Source organism: Stenella coeruleoalba (assembly GCF_951394435.1).
Source record: "Stenella coeruleoalba genome assembly, chromosome: 3".
Taxonomy (NCBI): domain Eukaryota; kingdom Metazoa; phylum Chordata; class Mammalia; order Artiodactyla; family Delphinidae; genus Stenella; species Stenella coeruleoalba.
In genome coordinates this window covers 154,384,156-154,407,381 of record NC_137148.1, presented here as the reverse complement: position 1 = coordinate 154,407,381, position 23,226 = coordinate 154,384,156, and the positions used below count along the sequence as shown (strand labels likewise).

Genomic DNA, 23,226 nt, shown 5'->3' with positions numbered 1-23,226 from the left:
GAACAAGCAAAACTTATCTATAGTAACGGAAGTTAGAAAATTTTGCCTCTTGAAGAGATGAGAATGGGGAGTTGAGTGAAAAGGGGAACAAGAAAACTTCCAGGGGTGATAGATATAGAGCATACTTAGTTTGGGTGGTACTTAACATGGTATATACAACTGTCTAGAGCCATGAAACAGAACAATTAAGATCTGTGCATTTTATTGGTGTAAATTAAATCTCAAAGAGTTCTGGGACACTTTCGCCTATATAAATTAAAATTATCAACTAAATCATGCTTTTTATCCCCTTAGGGAAAAAATTAACCCACAAACACGACAAGTTAAATTTCAGATTAGAAAACTGCACTTGGCAGAGCAAGGTCATACAAATTATACAATTTTAAAGGTTATACTCCATTTACAGTTATTAAAAAACAAATTAACACTATTTTTTAAGTAATCCAGTCTCAAAAACATTGAGGATTCAAAATTCATCTTATTCCTTCAAATCATTAACTTATATATGCCAATTATAGCTCCATAAAGGCGGGGGGGGGGGGTCATTCACTTAACTCGCCTGAATTCTTACTTTCAATGACATTTGCAGCACCTCACCTCTAGCAGTAAGACAACAGCCTCCCATGACTCACCCTGTAAAATACCATTAAATTTATCACCTGATTGCAAACGTCACTTCCACACTCAAAATGTGCAACTGAATCCCAGTTTCCCTGGCCCTTCCCATCTACCTCTGCCAACAATCTTGCGCAGTGGCTAAGATTTGAATAATATAAATCCAGGAGAGAAAGCACTGCAGAAGATGACCACAGCCTTACTAGAGTGTGGGGTACAATGAAAGGATAGTGAGTTAGAGACACATTGTCACTGAAGGTTGCACAAACTGCAGAGAGAGTTCGGAGGGCAGGAGATGAGTCTAAGAACCACCAAAAAGTCCATGTCATAAAACGGCTTTGAGAAGAACAAAGGAACTAAAGTACATAATGTGACTCTTTAAATAAGGTATAAAAACACAAATAAATTAAATTTTACATTTACAGATGTGTGACTAACAAAAACTAGGAGCCTTAATATAGGATTAAAGGATAGAAGTTTGCTACAGCTAAGGAAAGAATTCCAAAAACTCTATTTATGATTTGATTACAATCTGCATTTTTTCTTTAAAGAAAAAGAATTTTTTAAAATAGGAAATCTGTGCAACTTACAACTGAATTTATAACATATACACTGAGTTACTCCTCAAATACAAAGAGAGCAGGATGTATCCTAAGGAATCAATATCCAGTTATCATCCATTATAGAATTAGAAAATCATATTTCCAACTACAATTTAATGATGCCTTCTTGGCTAATGGAAACCAAGTTTGCAAAACTGAAGATCAAGTGTTTCTGCCTGGATTATAGCTCAGCTAGGTCTTTTCTGAGGTATTATGCAGACACGGCAATGGCATAAGAGTAGGTTAGTGGCTTGTAGAGACAGAAGTGAAGTAGAAATCAGGTAAGAGGTTTCGAGCCCAGAAAAGAAATTACAACAAACACAAACTTTACTCAACTTTAAAGCTTTTTTCATTTTCACTTGAAAAGAAAATCTAAAATCAAGTGATACACATTTTCCGTACAAATGCAAAACAGCCTCTTAATGTAGGATCTCTCAGATCACCAAGTGTACTCTGACATTCTATAATTTCTATGTATATGTGCACTGATGTCATAAGTATTACTAAAAGATTTGTTTTTAAAATCCCCTATTTCCTGGATTAAACCCTATTTTAGAATTGACTAAAATAACATACCTTTTTAGTAAGGCCAAGTTCCCCTTTCTTGGGCATAAATCCAGGGTCTAAATCATTGGATTCAAGAAGTTTCTTAGTTGGTTTTCTCTGACGCTTACTTTCATAATTTCCTGAAATGCATGTATCTTTTCATTAGATGATTTAGAAACTGGGCACAAGCTAATTTTTTAAAAACCTATATATATATATATATATATATATATATATATATATATATATATATATATAAAATTAGTCATTTTTTTATATTTTTCTCAAAATATAAAAAATTAGTCATTTTAAAATATTTTTCTCATCATCTTGTGGGGAGGGACAAGGTAAACATTATTCTAAAATACTAGTTAACATAAAACAAGAAAATATTTCTCAATACAGATACAAACTAATGTGAGGATGTTCTTATGTCAGAGTGTGTGTGTGTGTATGTATACACACTTACTAAAAACCATATATGTTGATACATTTTTTAAAAATCACAAATGAACTAAGGAGAAATCAAAAGGGCAAAACTCCCTTTAGAGCAATCAACTGGTGGTAAGAACAAAAGGAGAAGTGAGGTAAAGTAGAGCCTGAATTCTGGGCATAAATAGACCAGGATTAGAATTCTTGTTCTGTTCCTAAATAAGTAAAAGACACTTGTTTACTTTGTAGGACTGCTCTTAGCAATTATATAAAAGAGCCTAATAACACAGTTTGGCACATAATGGGCAATGAGGTGGTAACTATCTTTATTATTCTTTTTGATTCCACCTTACTTGATTATGCACAATTGGGATCCCTTTTTAAAGAATAACATCACAAGCTACTGTTGGGAATGTAAAAAAGTTACATCCAGGGCTTCCCTGGTGGCACAGTGGTTGAGAGTCTGCCTGCCAATGCAGGGGACACGGGTTCGTGCCCCGGTCTGGGAAGATCCCACATGCCGCGGAGCGGCTGGGCCAGTGAGCCATGTCCGCTGAGCCTGCGCGTCCGGAGCCTGTGCTCCGCAACAGGAGAGGCCACAACAGTGAGAGGCCCACATACCACAAAAAAAAAAAAAAAGTTACATCCAAAATTTTCCTTGGCTGACTACAATACTCAAGTCAGAAGGTTACTCCAATTAAAAAAAAAAAAAAAAAGTCAGAAGGTGAATTAGAGACAGTATGTTGTTTAGATTCAATTCTCACCAGGTGACATGTTTATACAGAATGATAAAGTGAAAAGAAATTGGTAATTAACTTCAAGGGAGTATTCACACTCAGCTGCTTGCTATGTGTCAGGTAAATTTCTTTATACATTGCATCACAGTCTCCATTTTATACATCGAGGAAACAAGTTCAGAGGTTAAACAACTTCCCAAATAACACAAAGATTGGTAAAGTCAGCATCTGAAGTATAATTTTTATGTGTTTACTCCACTAGTATGCAGTGCCCCTCCCCCAAACCCTGTTACCCTGGGTGTTGATTCACACTGTGGTTGATCAATAATCATGAAGAGCAATAACACTGAAAGAAAGTAGTTTGTAAAAAATATGTCTTCCTGACAGTACACCAATTAATGGTCATTAATTATATCCAATTAGCCAGTATTAGGGATTTCCCAGAATCAAAGTGGGTAGTTCGCTGTACAGAAATACACTACTGGCTTTCCATCAAAACATACTAAAATCTCCTGCTTCCTCTAATTATATCCACTTATATACTGAGACCCATCCCCATCTTACCTGGTGTTTTAACTAGCAATTCCTCAGACTCAAGGGCAGGCCGTGGAGAGACTTCCGGAGCCACAGGCACAGACAAGGTCAGCTGTGGCAACTCAGCATGTCCACCTCCAAGTTCTGACTGAGCCAAGGGCCCTTCCAAAAACGGAGCCTCCCTTTCAAGAACTGGAGGCTCTTCTTTGGTTGATATCAAAGAATTCTCATCCACCTGTTTGTTCTGAGCACTAGATCGACACCGGGCTAAAAGGCTTTCCTCTTCACGGCGGGAACTTACCTATGGGCAAAAGATAAACGTGGAATCCATAGGCCAAAGTCATTATAATTTAAGTGTCAAAAAGAATAATGTACTTATAAAGGAATGAAATTCTGACACGTGCTACAAATGGATGAAGCTTGAAGACAACATTACACTAACTGAAATAAGCCAGACAAAAAAGGACAAATATTGTATGATTCCACTTATATGAGGTTCCTAGAATGGTAAAATTCATAAAGACAGAAAACAGAATGGTGGTTGTCAGGGGCTAAAGGTATGGGGAAGTGGGAAGTTATTTTTTAATAGACACAAGAGTTTCAGTGTGGGGCCATGAAAAATTTCTGAAGATAATGGGTAGTGGTGATAATGGTAGTGGTTGCATAATGATGTGGGTGTACTGAATGCCACAGAACTGTACACTAAAAAATGGCTAAAGTTGTAAATTTTATGTTATATATATTTTACTATAATTTTTTTAAAGGGTAAAAATGTCATTGGATTGAGATACACTGAAGCTATAAAAATTCATTAAAGCCATAGTGATAATCTTAAAAAAAAGAAAAAGGGCTTCCCTGGTGGCGCAGTGGTTGGGGGTCCGCCTGCCGATGCAGGGGATGCAGGTTCGTGCCTCAGTCCGGGAAGATCCCACATGCCGCGGAGCGGCTGGGCCCGTGAGCCATGGCTGCTGAGCCTGTGCGTCCGGAGCCTGTGTTCCGCGGCGGGAGAGGCCACAACAGTGAGAGGCCCACGTACCGCAAAAAATATAAATAAATAAAAGAAAAAAGAAAAAAAAAAGATTCCCTAATATATCGATAAAAGCAGCTAATAATAAACTCCCAAAGTTGAGTTGGTAAATTAACGGGAAAGCAATACATGCCTTTCATGTATTTCAGTACTATAAAATGACAGACTGACAGATAATATAAGTAGAAGAAATAATAAAATCTGAAAATCTTCATTTTGTAACCCCAAATGAAATTATTCATATAGAAAAGGATGTACAATTGATATTTTTTAAAAAAACATCAGGGAAATGGCTGATGGGGAACAAGACATTCTCTTGGAGCCGAAGTAATTATACATATACTGCTGCTTGATCAAAAGAGGTAAAACATAACTGAAAAGAGAAATCAGTTAGTCACCGTGGTGAACTATTGAAGGTTAAATACCTTCCAATGTCATACAACATATGAAACCTACCATGTAATCTAGCCAAAAATGTTTAACTTGAATGTATCAAATTGTTACTTATTAACTACTACCTAAAAGGGAACATAGACGCAATCACACAAATCAAGAAGGCAGATACTCTAAATGTGTTGCTCTCATTGCTTACATACGGTCATGAAAAGGGGGGACTGTCCTGGATTTAAGGTGATTTAAGAAATGTAACAACCAGATATAATGTGTAGTCCTAGACTGGATCTTTGTTTGGATAAATTAAATGTAAAGGTTATGAAATAATTGGGGAAATCTGAACATGGATTTGTTATTAGATAAACTGACCTTAATAGATATGACCATGATAAATTGGTTGTGAAGAAAAATGTTGTTTCTTAGAGGTGCATGTTATTTAGGGACGTGGAGTCAAAATATCTCTAACTTACTCTAAAATACTTTGAGTTTAAAGAAATTGAATTTAAAAATAAAGCATATAAGGTATTGTAACATTTGTTTGTAGAATTAGGATCATACTATTCTTTTTAATACCCTATATTTTTTACTAAACATTTTATCATAACAATATTCCTAAATCAAATACATTTTGAAAGCAAAGGGGGAAAATACACTATATATACACACACTATACACACATAGTACATAAACTCATTTATACATTTCCTGTATAACTAGTACAGGCTAAGTACTGTGCCAGAAGCTAGAAAAAAACCCCTGAAAAACAAGATCCCAGTTAAGGAAATTATTGTCCCATGAAGATAAAATATGATATTGAAGGGAAAATTGCAGTATCCTAAAAGAACTGATGAAAGGTTGTTGAAATGGTGGAATGTACCTTGTGCACCTGTTCCTGTACCTTCTTTTGTTTTTTCTTAGGAGCAAATATCTGATCATATTCTTCTGTATATTCCAGAAGCCACTTGCTTGGCTTCCTAAGGCGTTTCTTCTCTGACCGCACAGCTAAAAGAGGAGAAACAAGTTCAGTATTAACCAAAAAGTTTGAGGGAAACCCAACGTTTTCATGCAACTATCTCTGTGCTTCCAAAGGTACAGAAATAGGAAACTCACAAAAACACTATGGCTATTTGCTATGGTTTATCCTATGCAAAATTTGGGAGAAAGGAGACTTTTGTTGCTCTATCCACACACACACAGCCTATCCAATGTTAACGAAATTAAACTGAAACTAGTGTCCTACAGTTACAAAGCTAACATTAAAATATGGATTCTAAATCAGGTAAATTCATAAAAAACACAATGAATTAACATTTTAAATAACATCTCTCTGGACTATGCAGAATATTGGATGAATAGATGATAGAATATTTACCTAATCAGCACTACCACATGAATTTCAAAAGCATTTTACATATACTTTATATCATGGTTATAGTGAGTTTCACATTAGAAACATCAAAAATATATAATTAATAATATGTATACCATTATCTCAATAACATTAAAAAAATGTATGCCATGTATGCCAAAGACAGAAAAGATAAAAGAGTATAGAATTTTGGATACTTTCTTAAAACAACAAAAAACAAACAAAAAAACAACTCTTGTCATGTTTTATGATCAAAATATCAAAGTATCATGCCATTTTTCCTTGAATTAATGGTGAAACAAATATCTATTAGTAATTTCCCTATAAAACTTCATCCCAGTTTTAATATACTTAACATGCTATAATCATTTTACTATACTGTAAACTCTTTGGGAACAGAGCCTAATGCCTATAGAACGCAGGATACAATCTACTCACGAGGGCAGTATTTCATCATACGATGACCTCAGAGAAAGCTATTCCTGCCTCATTTGAATGTGGCAACACTGGTGTTCTCTCAATAAAAGAAACACAAAAGTAGAGACCAAAAAGGAAAGGTAACAGGCTCAACAAGCTTGGCAAAGGCTCTTACTCCCTAGCACATATGGAAACAAGCCATAAAGCCTTCATTAGGACAAGATGTGGAAAAGAATTTTTTACTAATTCTAACTGCTGTAATTTCACATTAGTAAACAGTAGTAACACATCATTTAGTTTATTTCAAGTTAATGTAAAAGGTGAAAACTTAGAACCACATAAAAACCTGAACATGGATTTTTATAGCAGCTTTATTCAAAACTGTCAAAACTTGGAAGCAACCAAGATGTAGGTGAATGGATAAATACACTCCAGTACATTCAGACAATAGATTATTATTCAGCACTGAAAAGAAATGAGCTATCAAGTCATGAAAAGACATGAAGGAAACTTAAATGCATATAACCAAGTGTAAAAAGCCAATCTAGGGCTTCCCTGGTGGTGCAGTGGTTGGGGGTCCGCCTGCCGATGCAGCAGACGCAGGTTCGTGCCCCGGTCCGGGAGGATCCCACATGCTGCGGAGCGGCTGGGCCCATGAGCCATGGCCGCTGAGCCTGCGCGTCCGGAGCCTGTGCTCCGCAATGGGAGAGGCCACAACAGTGAGAGGCCCGCGTACCGCAAAAAAAAAAAAAAAAAAAGCCAATCTAAAAGTTTACATATTGTAGGATTCCAACTATATGACATTCTGGAAAAGGCAAAACTATGGAGACTACATAAAGTGGTTGCCAAGCTAAGGTAAGGAATATCAGAAACAAAAGAAGAATATGGCCTTTTTGATACTGGAAGGGAATATTAAAAGCTAGAAAATTGCAAAAGCCAATGGAACGAGGAGCAGATCATTCAAACCTCAATACATGGTACGCAGCAAACATGAAACCGAACAGGAGCTAAAATACACCACCACTAACTTTCTTGGCAAATACACATCAATTCCAAGCACAGAACCAGGACCTACTGTGCAGAATGGAGATGAATTGTTCATATAGGACAAGTCTAGCAATAGCTTTAGACTAGAGTGGACACATACCAGTTAAAATAATAAAATATCCAAAAAGCTGAATCAACCCCAAATGTTCACCAACTGATAAGTGGATAAGTAACATGTGGTATATCCACACACTGGAATACTATTCAACAATAAAAACTCCCTCTCTCTCTCCCTCTCCCCACCTCTACACACACACACACACACACACACACACACACGTGTGTATATATATATAAAAATAAAATTCCCCACCCCTAGTTCTTGCCTTACCTCATGTATGTTACAGGGTCTGGCCCAGCACACAGGAACTAAACAGCCTGACACAGGATACCCAGGACCAAGGGCACTAGGCCTGAGGTAAAGGACTCAGAGCATTGGGGACAGTTAAGGGTGGAGGAGTGCATACCCAGGGTAGTCAAAGCGTGGGAGCCCAAGACATTGGGCGCAACTAAAGGCAGGCAAGGGTTGGGGAGCAGGGGACAGGTAAGCAGAGCCATCCATGTCTGAGGCCAGGGTGCCCAAGGTGCTAGGTGCAGAAAATATAGGGTCCCGAAGACAAAGGGAGCCAGAAAGTGGGGTGTTCTAGGCATGTGGCACCCTGGATGTGGGATTTTCTGGCACAGGGTGCAGAGAAAGGGGGGGTGCCCAGGCACAGGATGCACAGGACATGGGGTATCGAAGGCACAAGGCATGCGAGTCCCAAAATACAAGGTAGGATGTGCAAAGTGAGGAGCACCCTGGGAATAAGAAGTATGACATCTGGGACATGGGTACCAAACCATACGGTGCTGGCCACATGGTCATAAAGAACAAGATACAGCCACGTGCCATGATATAAATAAACCACAGACACATTATGCTAACTGAAAAGACCAAGACACAAAAGATCACACATTGTATGGTTACATTAATATGAAACACCCAGAAAAAGCAAATCTACAGAGATAGAGAGTAGACTAGTGGTTGCCTGGGACTAACTATAAATGAGATAGCGTAATCTTATGGGAGTGGTGTAATATTCTAAAACTGATTTATGGGAGTGGATGCAGAACTCAGTAAATATACTGAAAACCATTTGTTGAACACTTAAAGTGTGTGAATTTTGTGGTATGTAAATTATACCTTGAGTGAGTTTTCTTCTTTTTTTCAAAACAGTGATGTTTCCCAGAAAACGAGAGTACTAACAGCAACATCACTCTGTCCATACATCTTATTAGCCCCTGTCATACCTCTACTCCCCTAGTTCTGGGACCTCAGAGGCAAAAGAACTTAAGGGGGGGAAAAAAGGCAAAAACCCAAACAATTCTTCATAATAATGGCAAGTTACTCAGCCCAAATTTCCTGTTGAAAGCAAATAAAAATGCTGTATAAAGTCTTCAAAAAACCACCTTAGGGACTTCCTCGTGGTGCAGTGGTTAAGAATCTGCCTGCCAATGCAGGGAACACGGGTTCGAGCCCTGGTCCAGGAAGATCTCACATGCCGTGGATCAACTAAGCCTGTGCACCACAACTACTGAGCCTGCGCTCTAGAGCCCGTGAGCCACAACTAATGAGCCCATGTGCCACAACTACTGAAGCCCATGCACCTAGGCCCCGTGCTCCACAACAAGAGAAGCCACTGCAATGAGAAGCCAGCACACCACAACGAATATTAGCCCCCGCTCACCACAACTAGAGAAAGTCCGCGCGCAGCAACAAAGACCCAATGCAGCCATAAATAAATAAATAAATTTTAAAAAAATTAAAAACCACCTTAAAAGAAGCAAAAAACTGACAAAATTGTAAAGAACTACAAACCAAAAACTAATGGAGGGCTCCCCTGGTGGCGCAGTGGTTGAGAGTCCGCCTGCCGATGCAGGGGACGCAGGTTCGTGCCCCGGTCCGGGAAGATCCCACATGCTGCAGAGCGGCTGGGCCCACGAGCCATGGCCGCTGAGCCTGCGCGCCCGGAGCCTGTGCTCCACAACGGGAGAGGCCACAACGGTGAGAGGCCCGCGAACCGCAAAAAAAAAAAAAAAAAAATCTAATGGAAAGTAATAACCCAGGGAAACAAGTAGAGAGCCCTGAAACTGACTTTGTCCTGAGGGCTTTTTGGCCATCCTGTTAGGAGGCAGAAGAGTTATGGTGAAACAGAAGTAAACCATGTCGCAACCCCCAGGAGACCACAAGGAAAGGTGCCTCAGCACAAAGTAAAAGGGGAGCAGGAGTGAGAACAAGTCCTTGAGAAATTGTGACTGGTCCTCCTGTGGATTTGCAGTCTGATAGGCCAGGAAAATTCAAGCCCCCAAAAGAAAACTGTAAATTAATATATTCATGTTAACAGAACAAACAGGAATAATCATCTCAATAGGCATAGAAAAAACATCTGAAAAACTAAACAAACTAGGTACAGAAGGGAACTTTCTCAACCTGAAAGGCCACCTATCAAAATCACAGTTAATATCATAGTTAAATGGTTAAAAACCAGCTGCTTTCCCCCTAAGATCAGGAGCAACACAAGGATGTCTGTTCACTCTACTTACCCTCAACAATGCACTGAAGGATCTAGCTAGGGCAATCAGGCAAGAAAAAGAAATAAAAGGCATCCAGATTAGAAAGGATGAAGTAAAACTATCTCTTTTGGCTGATGGCGTGATCATGCACATAGAAAATCCTAAGGAATTCACAATAAAATGATTAGAGCTAAAATATGAGTTCAGCAAGGTTGCAACACCTAAGATCAATATATAAAAATCAACTGTATTTCCATATACTAGCAATGGGAAATCCAAAAATGAAATTAAGAGACCAATTTTATTTATAATAGCGTTGAAAAAGGTTAAAATACTTAGGAATAAAATGAACAAAAGAAGTGCAAGACTTCTACACTGAAAAGTACAAAACATTGTTGAAAGAGAACAAAGACAGCCTAAATTAATGAAGAGCCATCCCTTGTTCATAGTTTGGAAAATTTAACATTGTTACAGTGCCAACACTGCCCAAACTGACCTACAGATTCAGCACAACCCCTATCTAAATTCCAGCTGGCTTTTTGGCAGAAAAGATAAGAAACTCCTAAAATAAATACAGAAATGCAAAGCCGAAACAATCTTGAAAAAAGATAAAGTTGGAGGACTTGCACTTTCTGATTTCAAAGCTACAATAATTAATTACTACAAAGATTAAGACTTTGTGGTACTGGCATAAAGACACACATACATATCAATAAAAAATAACTGAGAGCCCAGAAATAAACCATCACATTTATGGTCAAAAGATTTTCAAATAGGGTGCCATGACCATTCAATGGTGAAAGAATACCCTTTTCTACAAATGGTGCTTAGACAACTGGATTAGGCAATGGGTACTTAAGTATGACACCAAAAGCACAAGGAATCAAAGAAAAAACAGACAAACCAGACTTCATCAAAATTAAGAGCTTCTGTGCTTCAAAATATATAATCAAGAATATAAAAGGTAAACCCACAGGAGAAAGTATATGCAAATCATATCTAATAATGGACTTATATCTAGACCATGTAAAGAATTCTTACAATTCAATAATAAAAAGACAAATAGCCCAATTAAAAAACAAGCAGGGCTTCCCTGGTGGCACAGTGGTTGAGAGTCCGCCTGCCAATGCAGGGGGCACGGGTTTGATCCCTGGTCTGGGAAGACCACATGCCATGGAGCAACTAAGCACGAGCACCACAACTACTGAGCCCACGTGCCACAACTACTGAACATTCTGGCAGTTCCTCAAAACTTATACATATAATTACCAAATGACCCAGGAATTCCACTCCTAGGTATACAGTAAAAATAAAAACACTTCCACACAAAACACTGCACACGAATGTTCATAACAGCATTATTCATAAAGGCCAAAAAGTAAAAACAATCCAAATGTTGATCAGTTGATGAAACAATAAATAAAACATGGTTTATTTGTACACTGGAATATTATTTGGCATTAAAAAGGCATGAAGCAAGAGCAGACAACAGCAAGCTGGCAGAATAGAAAGTCCCCACATTATTTCCCTCAGAGATACCAAACTAACAATATATGCATCAAAATACCTTTATGAGTACTCTAGAAATCAGTTAAGAAGTTACAATACCCCAGGGCAAGTGCAAAGCCAAGAACAATAGCACTGAAATGGATTACAAGAGCCAATTCACTTTATCTGAGATTGCCACTCAGAAAGCAAGCACAGCTGACCTCCCCCTCAAAGCTGGGGAATGGAGGTGGGGATGTTCAAAATTCCAGCTTTTCATAGGGCTTCCCAAGGGGCCAGTTTCTGTCTAACCTGACTGGGAGCACAAACAGAAGCCACACAGTCTGGACTCCTCGGGGCACTGAAAACAAATGAAAGACTGGGCAGCATGTTGTGGAACCAGAGGGCCTGTAGTGACACAGATGGAGGCCAGCAGGGCTTGGTAAGATTGGGAGAAGGCACTCAACTCTTGGCTTCTCTCTACAAAGGGAGAAGAAGGGAGCATTTGGCAATCCAGATTTTTAGAAAACTGCCCAAGGGACTAGTATCTGTTTTGCCTGCTTCTGGGAGCTGACAGAGAGCCAACATGCTTCAGATACCTAGGCACCACTGAGAATTAAAGAGAGTGAGAAAGCTTGTTGCAGTAGCAATGGCTAACCTTCAGTACTGCAGAAAAACACTAGAAGAAGCAAGAGATTACAAGCTCCTGAAAAAGAAATGGACAAACCTCTCTAATTAGGAAATTACACACACAGGCCCAGAGAAGCCCATCCTCCAAAAAAGGTTCCAGAGGTCCCCAGAATCTCTAGCCAAGCTGATTGGTGAGTCTTCCCCTGTATGAAGCCAGTGTCAAACTCACAAAACTCAGGGGAAGGGGACTTCCCTGGTGGTCCAGTGGTTGAGACTGCGAGCTTCTACTACGGGGGCACGAGTTCAATCCCTGGTTGAACTAAGATTCCTACATGCTGCGTGGCACAGCCAAAAACAAAGACAAAACCCAAAAAACTCAGGGGAAAAAACTCATGAAGTACATGAAGAAACTAGGAAACATGGCCCAAAGGATCAAAATAAATCTCCAGAAACTAACAGAGATCTATGAATTATGGGAAAGAATTCAAAATAATTGTATTAAGGAAGCTCAATGATCTACAAGAAAACACGGAAAACTAAAAGAAACCATGAAAACAGTAACATGAACAACTGAGAGTATCAACAAGACAGAAACTATAAAAAGGAACCAAACAGAAATTCTGGAGTTAAGGACATAATAACTGAATTGAAAAATTCAATAGAGAGATTAAACAACAGACTTAAGCATAGGACAGAATCAGCAAACTCAAACACAAGTCATTTGAAATTATCAAGTCAGAGAAGAAAAAAGAAAAAAAATTGAAGCAAACCAATACACACATTAAGAGAGTTCCAAAAGGAGGAGAGAATTTGAATAAATTATGGTCAAAATTTTCCCAAATCTGAAAAAGGAAATGGGCCATCCCATATCAGAAGCTGAAGATCTCCAGCCAGAATGAACTCAAAGAGGCCCACAGTGAGACACATTATAATCAAACTATCAAAAGACCAAGACAAAGAGAGAATCTTGAAAGAAGTGAGAAAAGCAACTAGTCAAGGACAAGGGAACTCACATTAGATTATCAGTGGAAACCTTACAGGCCAGAAGAGAGTGGCATGATATATTCAAAGTGCTAAAATTTAAAAACTTCCAACCAAGATTACTATAATCTGGAAAACTGTCCTTCAAAAATGAAGATGAAATGAATTTTCTAAAACAAAAGCCGGGACTTCCCTGGTGGTCCAGCGGTAAAGAATCTGCCTTCCAATGCAAGGGACACAGGTTCAATCCCTGGTCAGGGAACTAGGATCCCACATACTGCAGGGCAACTAAGCCCACACATAAGAACTGCTGAGCTCGAGCACCTCAACAAGAGAGCCCGTGTACCGCAACTACAGAGCCCACACACAACTAGAGAGAGAAAACCCACACACCACAACTAGAGAGAAGTCCGGTGCCACAACGAAGAGCCTGCGTGCCACAAATAAAGATCTCACACGCCTCAACGGAGACCCTGCATGGCACAACTAAGACCTGACATGAACTTCCCTGGTGGCGCAGTGGTTAAGAATCCACCTGCCAATGCAGGACATGGGTTCGAGCCCTGGTGCGGGAAGATCCCACATGCCATGGAGCAACTAAGTCTGTGAACCACAACTACTGAGCCCAAGTGTCACAACTACTGAGCCCACATGCCACAACTACTGAAGCCCGCATACCTAGAGCCCATGCTCTGCAACAAGAAACCACTGCAATAAGTCTGCGCACAGCAACAAAGAGTAGCCCCCGCTCGCCGCAACAAAGACCCAGAGCAGCCAAAAAATAAAATAAATAAATTTATTTTTTTTAAAAAAGGACTTGACACAGCCAAAACTATAAATTAAATAAATTTTCTTAAAATGTAAAACAAAAGCTGAGTTCATAACCACTAGATCTGCTTTACAAAAAAATGCTAAAGGGAGTCCTAAAAGTTGAAACAAAAGGCCATTAGGGGGGCGGCTTCCCTGGTGGCACAGTGGTTGAGGGTCCGCCTGCCGATGCAGGGGACGCCGGTTCGTGCCCTGGTCCGGGAGGATCCCACATGGCGCGGAGTGGCTGGGCCCATGGGCCATAGCCGCTGAGCCTGCATGTCCGGAGCCTGTGCTCCGCAATGGCAGAGGCCACAGCAGTGAGAGGCCCACAAACCACGTGGACACACACAAAAAAAGGCCATTAGGCAGCAACACCAAGGCATATAAAATAAAAATAGCTGATAAAGGTAAATATATAGACCAATACAATACTTTAATACTATAATGGTGGCATATAAAGCACTTTTAAGTCTGGTATTGAATTTAAAAGACAAAAACATAAGTAATAACTATAATTATAAAACTATGTTAATGAATACATGTAATTTGTGACATCAATAACAAAGTGGGAATGGGAAGATGTAAAAGAGTTTTTTGTTTTTTTGCGGTACACGGGCCTCTCACTGTTCTGGCCTCTCCCGTTGCGGAGCACAAGCTCTGGACACGCAGGCTCAGCAGCCATGGATCACGGGCCCAGCCGCTCCGCGGCATGTGGGATCTTCCCAGACAGGGACATGAACCCGCGTCCCCTGCATCGGCAGGCGGACTCTCAACCACTGCACCACCAGGGAAGCCCCAAGAGTAGAGTTTTTGTACACAATTGAAGTTACATTGTTACCAGCTCCAAACAGTTTGCTATAACTATAAAATGTTTTATGTAAGCCCCATGGTAACCACAAAGAAAATGCCTATAGAAGATAAAATCAGAAAGAAATCAAAGTATATCAATATAAAAAAATCAAAGAAATATAAAGGAGGGCTGCAAGAGAGATAGAGGGACAGATTAGCTGCAAAACAGAAAACAATTAAAATGGCAATAAGTCCTTCCCTGTCAATAATTTATTTGAATGTAAATGGGTTAAAATGCTCAATCAAAAGACATAGCGTGGCTAAATGGACTGAAAAAAACAAGATGCAACTATATTCTTTCTACAAGATAACATCACCTTAGATGTAAAGACATATAGACTGAAACCAAAAGGATGAAGGATATTACATGTAAACGAGAACAGAGGTAGTCATAAATGGAAAAAATAGACTTGAGCCAATACTATCTCTAGAGGCAAATAAGGACATTATATAATGATAAAAGAATCAATTTACCTGGAAAATAAACAATTATAAACATATTTTAAAAGATAACAATCATAAACAATCAAAAATAAATATGTATGTAACATCAGAACACACAAATATATGAAGCAAACAGTAACAGAAATGAAAGAAGAAACAGACAGTAAAACAATAACAGTAGAATTTAGGGACTTCTCTGGTGAAACAGTGGCTAAGACTCCACGCTCCCAACACAGGGGGCCCAGGTTCGATCCCTGGTCAGGGAACTAAATCCCATATGCATGCTGCAAATAAGAGTTCCCATGCCACACCTAAGAGTTCCCATGCCACAACTAAGGAGCCCGTGAGCCACAACTAAGACCTGGCATAACCAAAATAAATAAATATTTTTTAAAAGAGTTTAATCTTTCAATAATGAAGAGAACAACCAGACAGAAGATCAATATGAAAAACAGAGAACTTGAACATCACTGTAGACCAACCTGACCTAACAGGCAAATACAGAACACTCAACCTTACAGCAGCAGAATACACATTCTTCTCAAACACACAGGGAACATTTTCCAAGATAGATCACATAATAGATCACAAAACAAGTCTTAACAAATTTAAAAATACTGAAATCATACCAAGTATCTTTTCCAATCACAATGGAATGAAATTTAAAATGAAGAGCAGTTGGGAAATAAAAAATTCACAAATATGTGGAAATTAACACTCTTGAACGACAAATTGGTCAGAGAAGAAATCTCCTCCCTCAAATTAGAACATACTCTGAGACAAATGGAAACAATAACACAATATACTAAAACTTACGGGATGTAGCAAAAAGAAGTACTAAAAGGGAAGTTTACAGCACGAAGCGCATACATAAAGAAAAAAGACCTCAAATCAACAACCTAACTTTACACTCAAGGAATAAGAAAAAGAATAAGCACAAAGTTTATTTGCAAAGGGAAAGAAGTAATAAATATTACAGCAGAAATAACCAAAATAGAGAATTTTTAAAAAATACAAACAAAACTAAGAGTTTGTTTTTTAAAAATCAACAAAATTGACAAGCCTTTAGCTAGATGGAGAGAGCGAGGGAGACACAAATAATGAAAACCAGAAATTAGAGAAGACATTTCAATGGAAGCCACAGAAACAGAATTTTAAGAGACTACTATGAACAATTATATGCTAACAAATTGGATAACCTACAAGAGTTGGATAAATTTCTAGAAACATGCAATCCACCCAGACTCAATCATGAAGAAATAGAAAACCTATAGTAAGGAGATTAAATCAGTCATCAAAAACTTCCCAAGAAAGAAGAGCCCCAGGATCAGATGCCTCCACTAGAGAATTCTACCAAGCATTTAAATAAGAATTAATGCCGAGCCTTCTCAAACTCTTCCAAAAAATGGAAGACGGGGGAGCCAGACAAATACACGTTAATAAAAAAATTTTTTTAAAAAGACATACCAATATCCCTTATGAACACTTACACAAAAATTCTCACCAAATTAGCAAACTGAATTCAACAGCAGCACTTTAAAAGGATTATACACCATGACCAAGTGGGACTCATTCCTGGGATGGAAGGATGGTTCAACATACAAAAATCAATAAATGTAATACAACACATTAAAAGAAGGAAGAAAATCACATGACCATCTCAATTGATGCAGAAAGGCTTGACTAAATTCAACACATTTTCCTGATAAAAAACACTCAACTAGAAACAGAAGGAAATAATCTAAAATAAAGGTCATTTATGAAAATCCCACAGCTAACACGACAGTCCATGGTGAAAGACTGAAAGCTTTTTCTCTAAGAATGCCCATTCTTGACACTTCTATTTAACACAATACTAGAAGTCCAATTAGGCAAGAATTAGAAATAAAAGGCATCCAAATTGGAAAGGGAAAAGTAAAATGATCTCTGTTCATAGATGGCATGACCTAATGTAAAGAAAACCCTAAAGATTCCACAAAAAAGCTGTAAGAATAATAAATGGATTCAGTAAAAAAATCAACATTCAAACATCACTTGTGGGACTTCCACAGTGGTTAAAAATCTGCCTGCCAATGCAGGGGACACAGGTTTGAGCCCTGGTCTGGAAAGATTCCACATGCCGCGGAGCAACTAAGCCCATCCTCCCCAACTATTGAGCATGTACTCTAGAACCCATGAGCCACAACTACTGAGCCCACATGTCACAACTACTGAAGCCCACGCACCTAGAGCCCATGCTCCGCAACAAGAGAAACCAGCGCAATGAGAAGCCCGCGTACCTCAATGAAGAGTGGCCCCTGCTCACCGCAACTAGAGACAGCCCACACACAGCAACGGAGACCCAATGCAGCCATAAATAAATAAATAAATAAATTTATTTAAAAAATCAATCAATAAATTTATTTATTTATTTATTTATTTATTTTAAAAATCAGTTGTTTCTACACACTAATAATGAACAATTCAAAAAGGAAATTAAGAAAACAATCCCACTTATAATAGCATAAAAAAGAATAAAAACGCTTAGGAATAAACTTAACCAAGGAAGTGAAAGAGTTGGGCACTTAAACTATAAAACATTGCTGAAAGAAATTAAAAACACAAATAAATGGAAAGACATCCTGTGTTCATGGATTCAAAGACTTAACATTAACAAAATGTCCATACTACTCAAGCGATCTTCAGATTCACTGCTCTATCAAAATCCCAATGGCATTTTTTGCAGAAATAGAAAAAAGACATCCTAAAATTCACAGGAAATCTCAAAGGACCCCAAATAGTCAAAATAATCTTGACAAAGAACAAAGATGGAGGACTCACACACTGTGTTTTCAAAACATGTTACAAAGCTACAGTAATCAAAACAATATGATAGGACTTCCCTGGTGGCGCAGTGGTTAAGAATCCACCTGCCAATGCAGGGGACACAGGTTCGAGCCCTGGTCTGGGAAGATCCCACATGCCATGGAGCAACTAAGCCCGTGTGCCACAACTACTGAGCCTGCGCTCTAGAGTCTGTGAGCCACAACTACTGAGCCCAAGGGCCACAACTACTGAAGCCTATGTGCCTAGAGCCCGTGCTCTGCAACAAGAGAAGCCACCCAATGAGAAGCCCATGCACCACAACGAAGAGTAGCCCCTGCTCGCCGCAACTAGAGAAAAGCCTGCGCGCACCAACAGAGACCCAACACAGCCAAAAATATTAAATAAATAAGTGTAATTAAAAACAAAAAAAAAATACGATATTACCATGAAGACAAACATATAGATAATGAAACAAAATAGAGGGCCCAGAAACAAGCCCTTACATGTATGGTCAAATTATCTTTGACAAGGGTGCTAAGACTTTACAATGCGGAAAAGATAGTCTCTTCAATAAATGGTGTTATATACAACAATGTGCATACAGTTAATACTGTAATATACACTTTAAACTTGTTCAGAGGGTGAATTCATGTGTTTTTTACCACAATAAAAATAAAGCGTTGATACACATGCTAAGTAAAAAAAACAAAGTACCACATATTGTATGATTCCATTTACATGAAATGTACAGAACAGGCAAATCTATAGATTGGGGAGAAATGAAGGGAGATTGAGAAAGGGTACAAGGTTTCTTTTTGGGGTGATGCAAATGTTCCAAAATTAATCATGTTTATAGATGCACAAGTCTCTGAGTATACTAAAAAACCACTGAAGTATATAAACTTTCAACAGGTGAATTTTATGGTCAGTGAATTATGTTTCAATAAAGCTGTTAGAATCTACTATGGTAAACAACATTGAAAACTTATGTTTAAGGAAAGGCAGTTTTATCCTCAATAACAATATTGTATAATATTATATTTTGAAAGACTCCTGCTGTTTTCCCTCTGCTGCTAAGGAAGGATACCCTGGTACTTCATATTTTTAAAAATTTATTCTCAAACCTCATTCCAGAAGGGATGCAAGACATCTAAGGCCTTCAAATAAGTACTACAGAACACTTACACTTTTTCAAAAGCACGTCCCCTTTGTCTACATAACAGGAGGACCTTCCTTAATACTTACAATACCAAATTGAGTCCCCAAAAGTTCACAGATTGAAAAAGGTAGGAAATGGGGAGCAGGAACAAAATGTTCTTGAGACTCAATAAAAGCAAAAGAAAAAAGAGCTTCTTGGTAAAACAATTTCTGAAAGTATATGGAAACCTGGTCCTCAAAATTCAGATCCTTCTTCCTAAAGTCCTTTCTTCACTTCAAGTGATAATCCTTCCCTCCCAACTTACACTTAGGCCTTCCATGAAAACAGACCAACTTCAGAAGGGTATCATTATCATCACTTCCTCTAGTCCCTTTCTTTCACAGTCAGGAGTCCTTACCTGGTTCAGGGAGCTCAGGCTGAGGGGTCAAACTGGGAATTCCTGGCTCCTTTTCCACCTCTTCATTGCTGGCACTGGATTTATCACAAACTTTCAACCGTGGCCCAGCTGAATCTAAGCAGTCGGCATGATTTGGATCTGTCAGTGCATCCTCTAGTATGTTCGTCGAAGGAGGAGGTCTCTGTTCTGGGAACTCATCTCCCTTCTTTACAGGGTCAGCGGGAAGCAAGACCCCAAAGGCACCCTCAGAGTTTTCTTTCTCCCTAAATCTGTTAGTGCGCTTACGAGGTTTAGTGCGCCTTTGGTTTAAACGCTGCCACCGCTTTTTAGGCACCACTTGATTTACACTAGTGGGTTCATCATTCTCACTAATGATTTCAGACTCCAGCTCTGTCCCTTTTCTGTTTTCAAAAGAGGGGTCTTTTTCAGGAACTTTATCAGGGTCAGACTGGTTGACTTTATTATCAAAATTAACACTGGAAAAATGGGTACCATCTTCACTTGTTAAATGGCCCATTAATTGAAGGGGTTCTTCTTTACCAGGGTCTTCTGCCTCACCTCTGGAGGAGCTATTCTCTGAACCCCTACTCTCTCTGTCTCCCTGCAGTGCAGCCTCAAGAGTCACAGCTGGAAGCTGGTTCAGTTTTCTTTTGCGCTCTGTCTTTAAGGCTTTACGGTTCACTGTGTTCTTTCCCATCTGGGTTGAAAAACCATCTCTTAATTTGGATGGCTTTGATCGACCACAGTTGCGCCTAGTAATACAGTTTGAACGATTTTTGCCAGAAGCAGGGAGGTCTCTTTTATCGGACACCAAGCCAGGTAGGGAGGTAGATAGCTCCCCAGACAGTGCAGAGTCACCCCCACTAGGGCTAGAACGGACTGGATCCTGAGTGCCATCTCCATTTTTTTCTGAATTGTGAGTGGAACCTCCTGAAACCAAGACCTTAGAAGCCCCCACAGGACTACTGGTAGAACAGTCCCCAAGACCAGGACTCCGATAAGAGACCAAGTTCTGAGCAGTCATTAACCGTTGCTCCTTGGTCTTACTATCATGCATATCTTTCAACATCATTAGTAATGTACTGAATTTGTAGTCTGGTTCAATAGGTATATGATTCTGACCAGAGGCAGAAGAAAAAAGTAATGGTTTTGATGGCTTTGACATTCCGGAGTCACTGACATCTTCACTTAAGGATCTATAAGAGAGTTCTTTCAACTCTGACAGAACGTGTTTCACCACTGCTGTTTCTATGTCACTCGAATCCCTGGTTTTCTCATGCATGTTGCTCAGTAGTTTTAGCCCATCCACTTTCCCACTTTTGGAAATGCTGGCCAAAGGAGAGCCTTTGGTATCAGAAGAGCAGCATTTCAAACTGCAGTCCTCATCTGCAACAGGCGGTTCTACTACAACTGGGTTTTCTTTATGTTTGCACTTGATACTTCGGATCTTGGGCTGTTTGCTTTTCGAATGTAACAGAGCTTGATTTGTAGCCCCACCTTTTATTATTGAGTTCTCACTGGAAATGCTTGATGGTGTGTTAAATTTTGGAGAAAGACCATCATTTCTAAAATCTGATTGGGGTTTTCGGACAAGAGTTGATACTTTAAGATCAGAGAGATTAACCTGAGACGTCTCAGTTCCAGGCTCTACTGTCTTGGTACAATCCATCAAGTGGTCTGTGTGTGAGTTAGTAATGAGGGTCTTCTGCTTTGCTTTTACCTTAGTGTTCGTGGCAGGATACCTAGAATACTTTACCTTTTCATTTTTCTGCACAGGTAACATGTTCTCTGTTCTATCGAAAGCATCTGCAATTTCAAGGACACTATTATCAGACTCTGAACTATGATCTATGGGATCCAGATCACTGCTTCCATCATCATCAGAAGTGGTACAGATACTAATGGAATCACTTCGCTTTTCTTCATCACCTGCTCCAATATAGCAGAGCTGCACTTTTGAACTACACACCAGACCTCGCTGGAGTTTCTTCTTCTCCCCAGAACGTTTAGAGAGCAAGGCACCCTCAGACAAGCCCAGTAAAGAGTCACAATTTGAAGTCTCAAATTCTTTCTTTGCAGTGTTTTTTGCACAAGAAGAAAATAGGAAACTTCCTGGGGCAGAGCTGGGCCCTGTGAGGCTGTTTGCTATCCGGGAAAGTTCATTAGAGGCCTGCTTATCAGATACATCCCCAGAAATAAAGTTTAGGCCAAGGTTCTCTGGAATCTTTCCCCTCCGTTCTTCCTTATGTGCTTCAAATTGCATGTGGCCCTTTTTCACACTAGTCCTTTTTGGATTATCAGAGCTCTTTCTGGCTAGAGACTTAGCACAAGGTTTTTCCTTCTCATCTGCAGAATGTTCAGAGTCAAAAGCCAGAGATTTCAAGCAGCCATTAAGCAACAGGTCATGTTCTGATTCAGGGTCATTTGTACAGTCCTCAAACGGCATATCCTCCTCACTGTCCAACTTGAGTGAACTGGTGACACATTTTCGGTTCTTCGACCCTTTGGGAACATCATACTGCTCAGCAAGACCAACACTGGCTTCCCATTTACTCAAAATTTTCTGAGGAACCTTAAATTTAAAGAGAAAAAGATTATCACTAGTCTAAGAAATAGAAGGGGAAACAGGCAGATGATCAGTGAACACCTCTCAAATCAGAAGCTTTTCCAAGGCTTGTGCTTCTTCAAGGCTCTTTTATGGGACTGCCAGGTGGTCAACACCCACAGTTCACCCAGAACTTAGCTAATGGGGATTCCTCAACACTAGTTCTACCACTAAGATCTATCACTGGAGAAAGATTGATCCCATAAACCCTCCACTCCCCTTACCATTAAAAGCACAAAAGAGTGCACCATAAATTAGACTACAACATTACATTACTAATCAACATTATATTACTAAATCAAGGAATAACCAGACCACTCCTACTTACCCCTCCAACCTTAGAATAAAGATTTCCCTCCTGACTTATGAAGGCCAAGCACTTGCTCAGTTACATAAAAGAGAAAGCAAAAGGCTAAAGAAAGGAGATGCATGTGGAAACTAGGACTGGAGAAATGAGTAAGGCAGACCTGCCCTAGAAGAAATGAAATTTGGAACTCTGGTTATCACCAGGCCCTTGGCTAATCAAGATTCTTCTATACGTGTTACATACAATCTGGATTATAAGGACTTCCCTGGTGGTGCAGTGGTTAAGAATCCGCCTGCCAATGCAGGGGATAGGAGTTCGATCCCTGGTCCTGGAAGATCCCCCATGCCGCGGAGCAACTAAGCCCATGCGCCACAACTACTAAGCCCGCACGCCACAACTACTGAAGCCCGTGGACCTAGAGCCTGTGCTCTGCAACAAAAGAAGCCACCACAATGAGAAGCCCGCACACCGCAACGAAGAGG

At 39.4% G+C, this 23,226-nt stretch overlaps 1 protein-coding gene across 10 annotated transcripts in view; it reads right to left on the bottom strand.

Annotated features, from left to right (window-relative positions):
* Positions 1-23,226, bottom strand: part of NSD1 (nuclear receptor binding SET domain protein 1) — a 136,592-nt gene that overhangs the window by 51,958 nt on the left and 61,408 nt on the right. For all 10 annotated transcript variants that reach the window (XM_079916869.1, XM_079916870.1, XM_079916875.1 and 7 more), the window contains 4 exons: positions 19,833-22,404; positions 5,764-5,888; positions 3,497-3,767; positions 1,794-1,903 (listed from right to left, as the gene is read on the bottom strand). In XM_079916869.1, the coding sequence (XP_079772995.1) occupies positions 1,794-1,903; positions 3,497-3,767; positions 5,764-5,888; positions 19,833-22,404 (3,078 nt within the window). The remainder of the gene's footprint in view (positions 1-1,793; positions 1,904-3,496; positions 3,768-5,763; positions 5,889-19,832; positions 22,405-23,226) is intronic.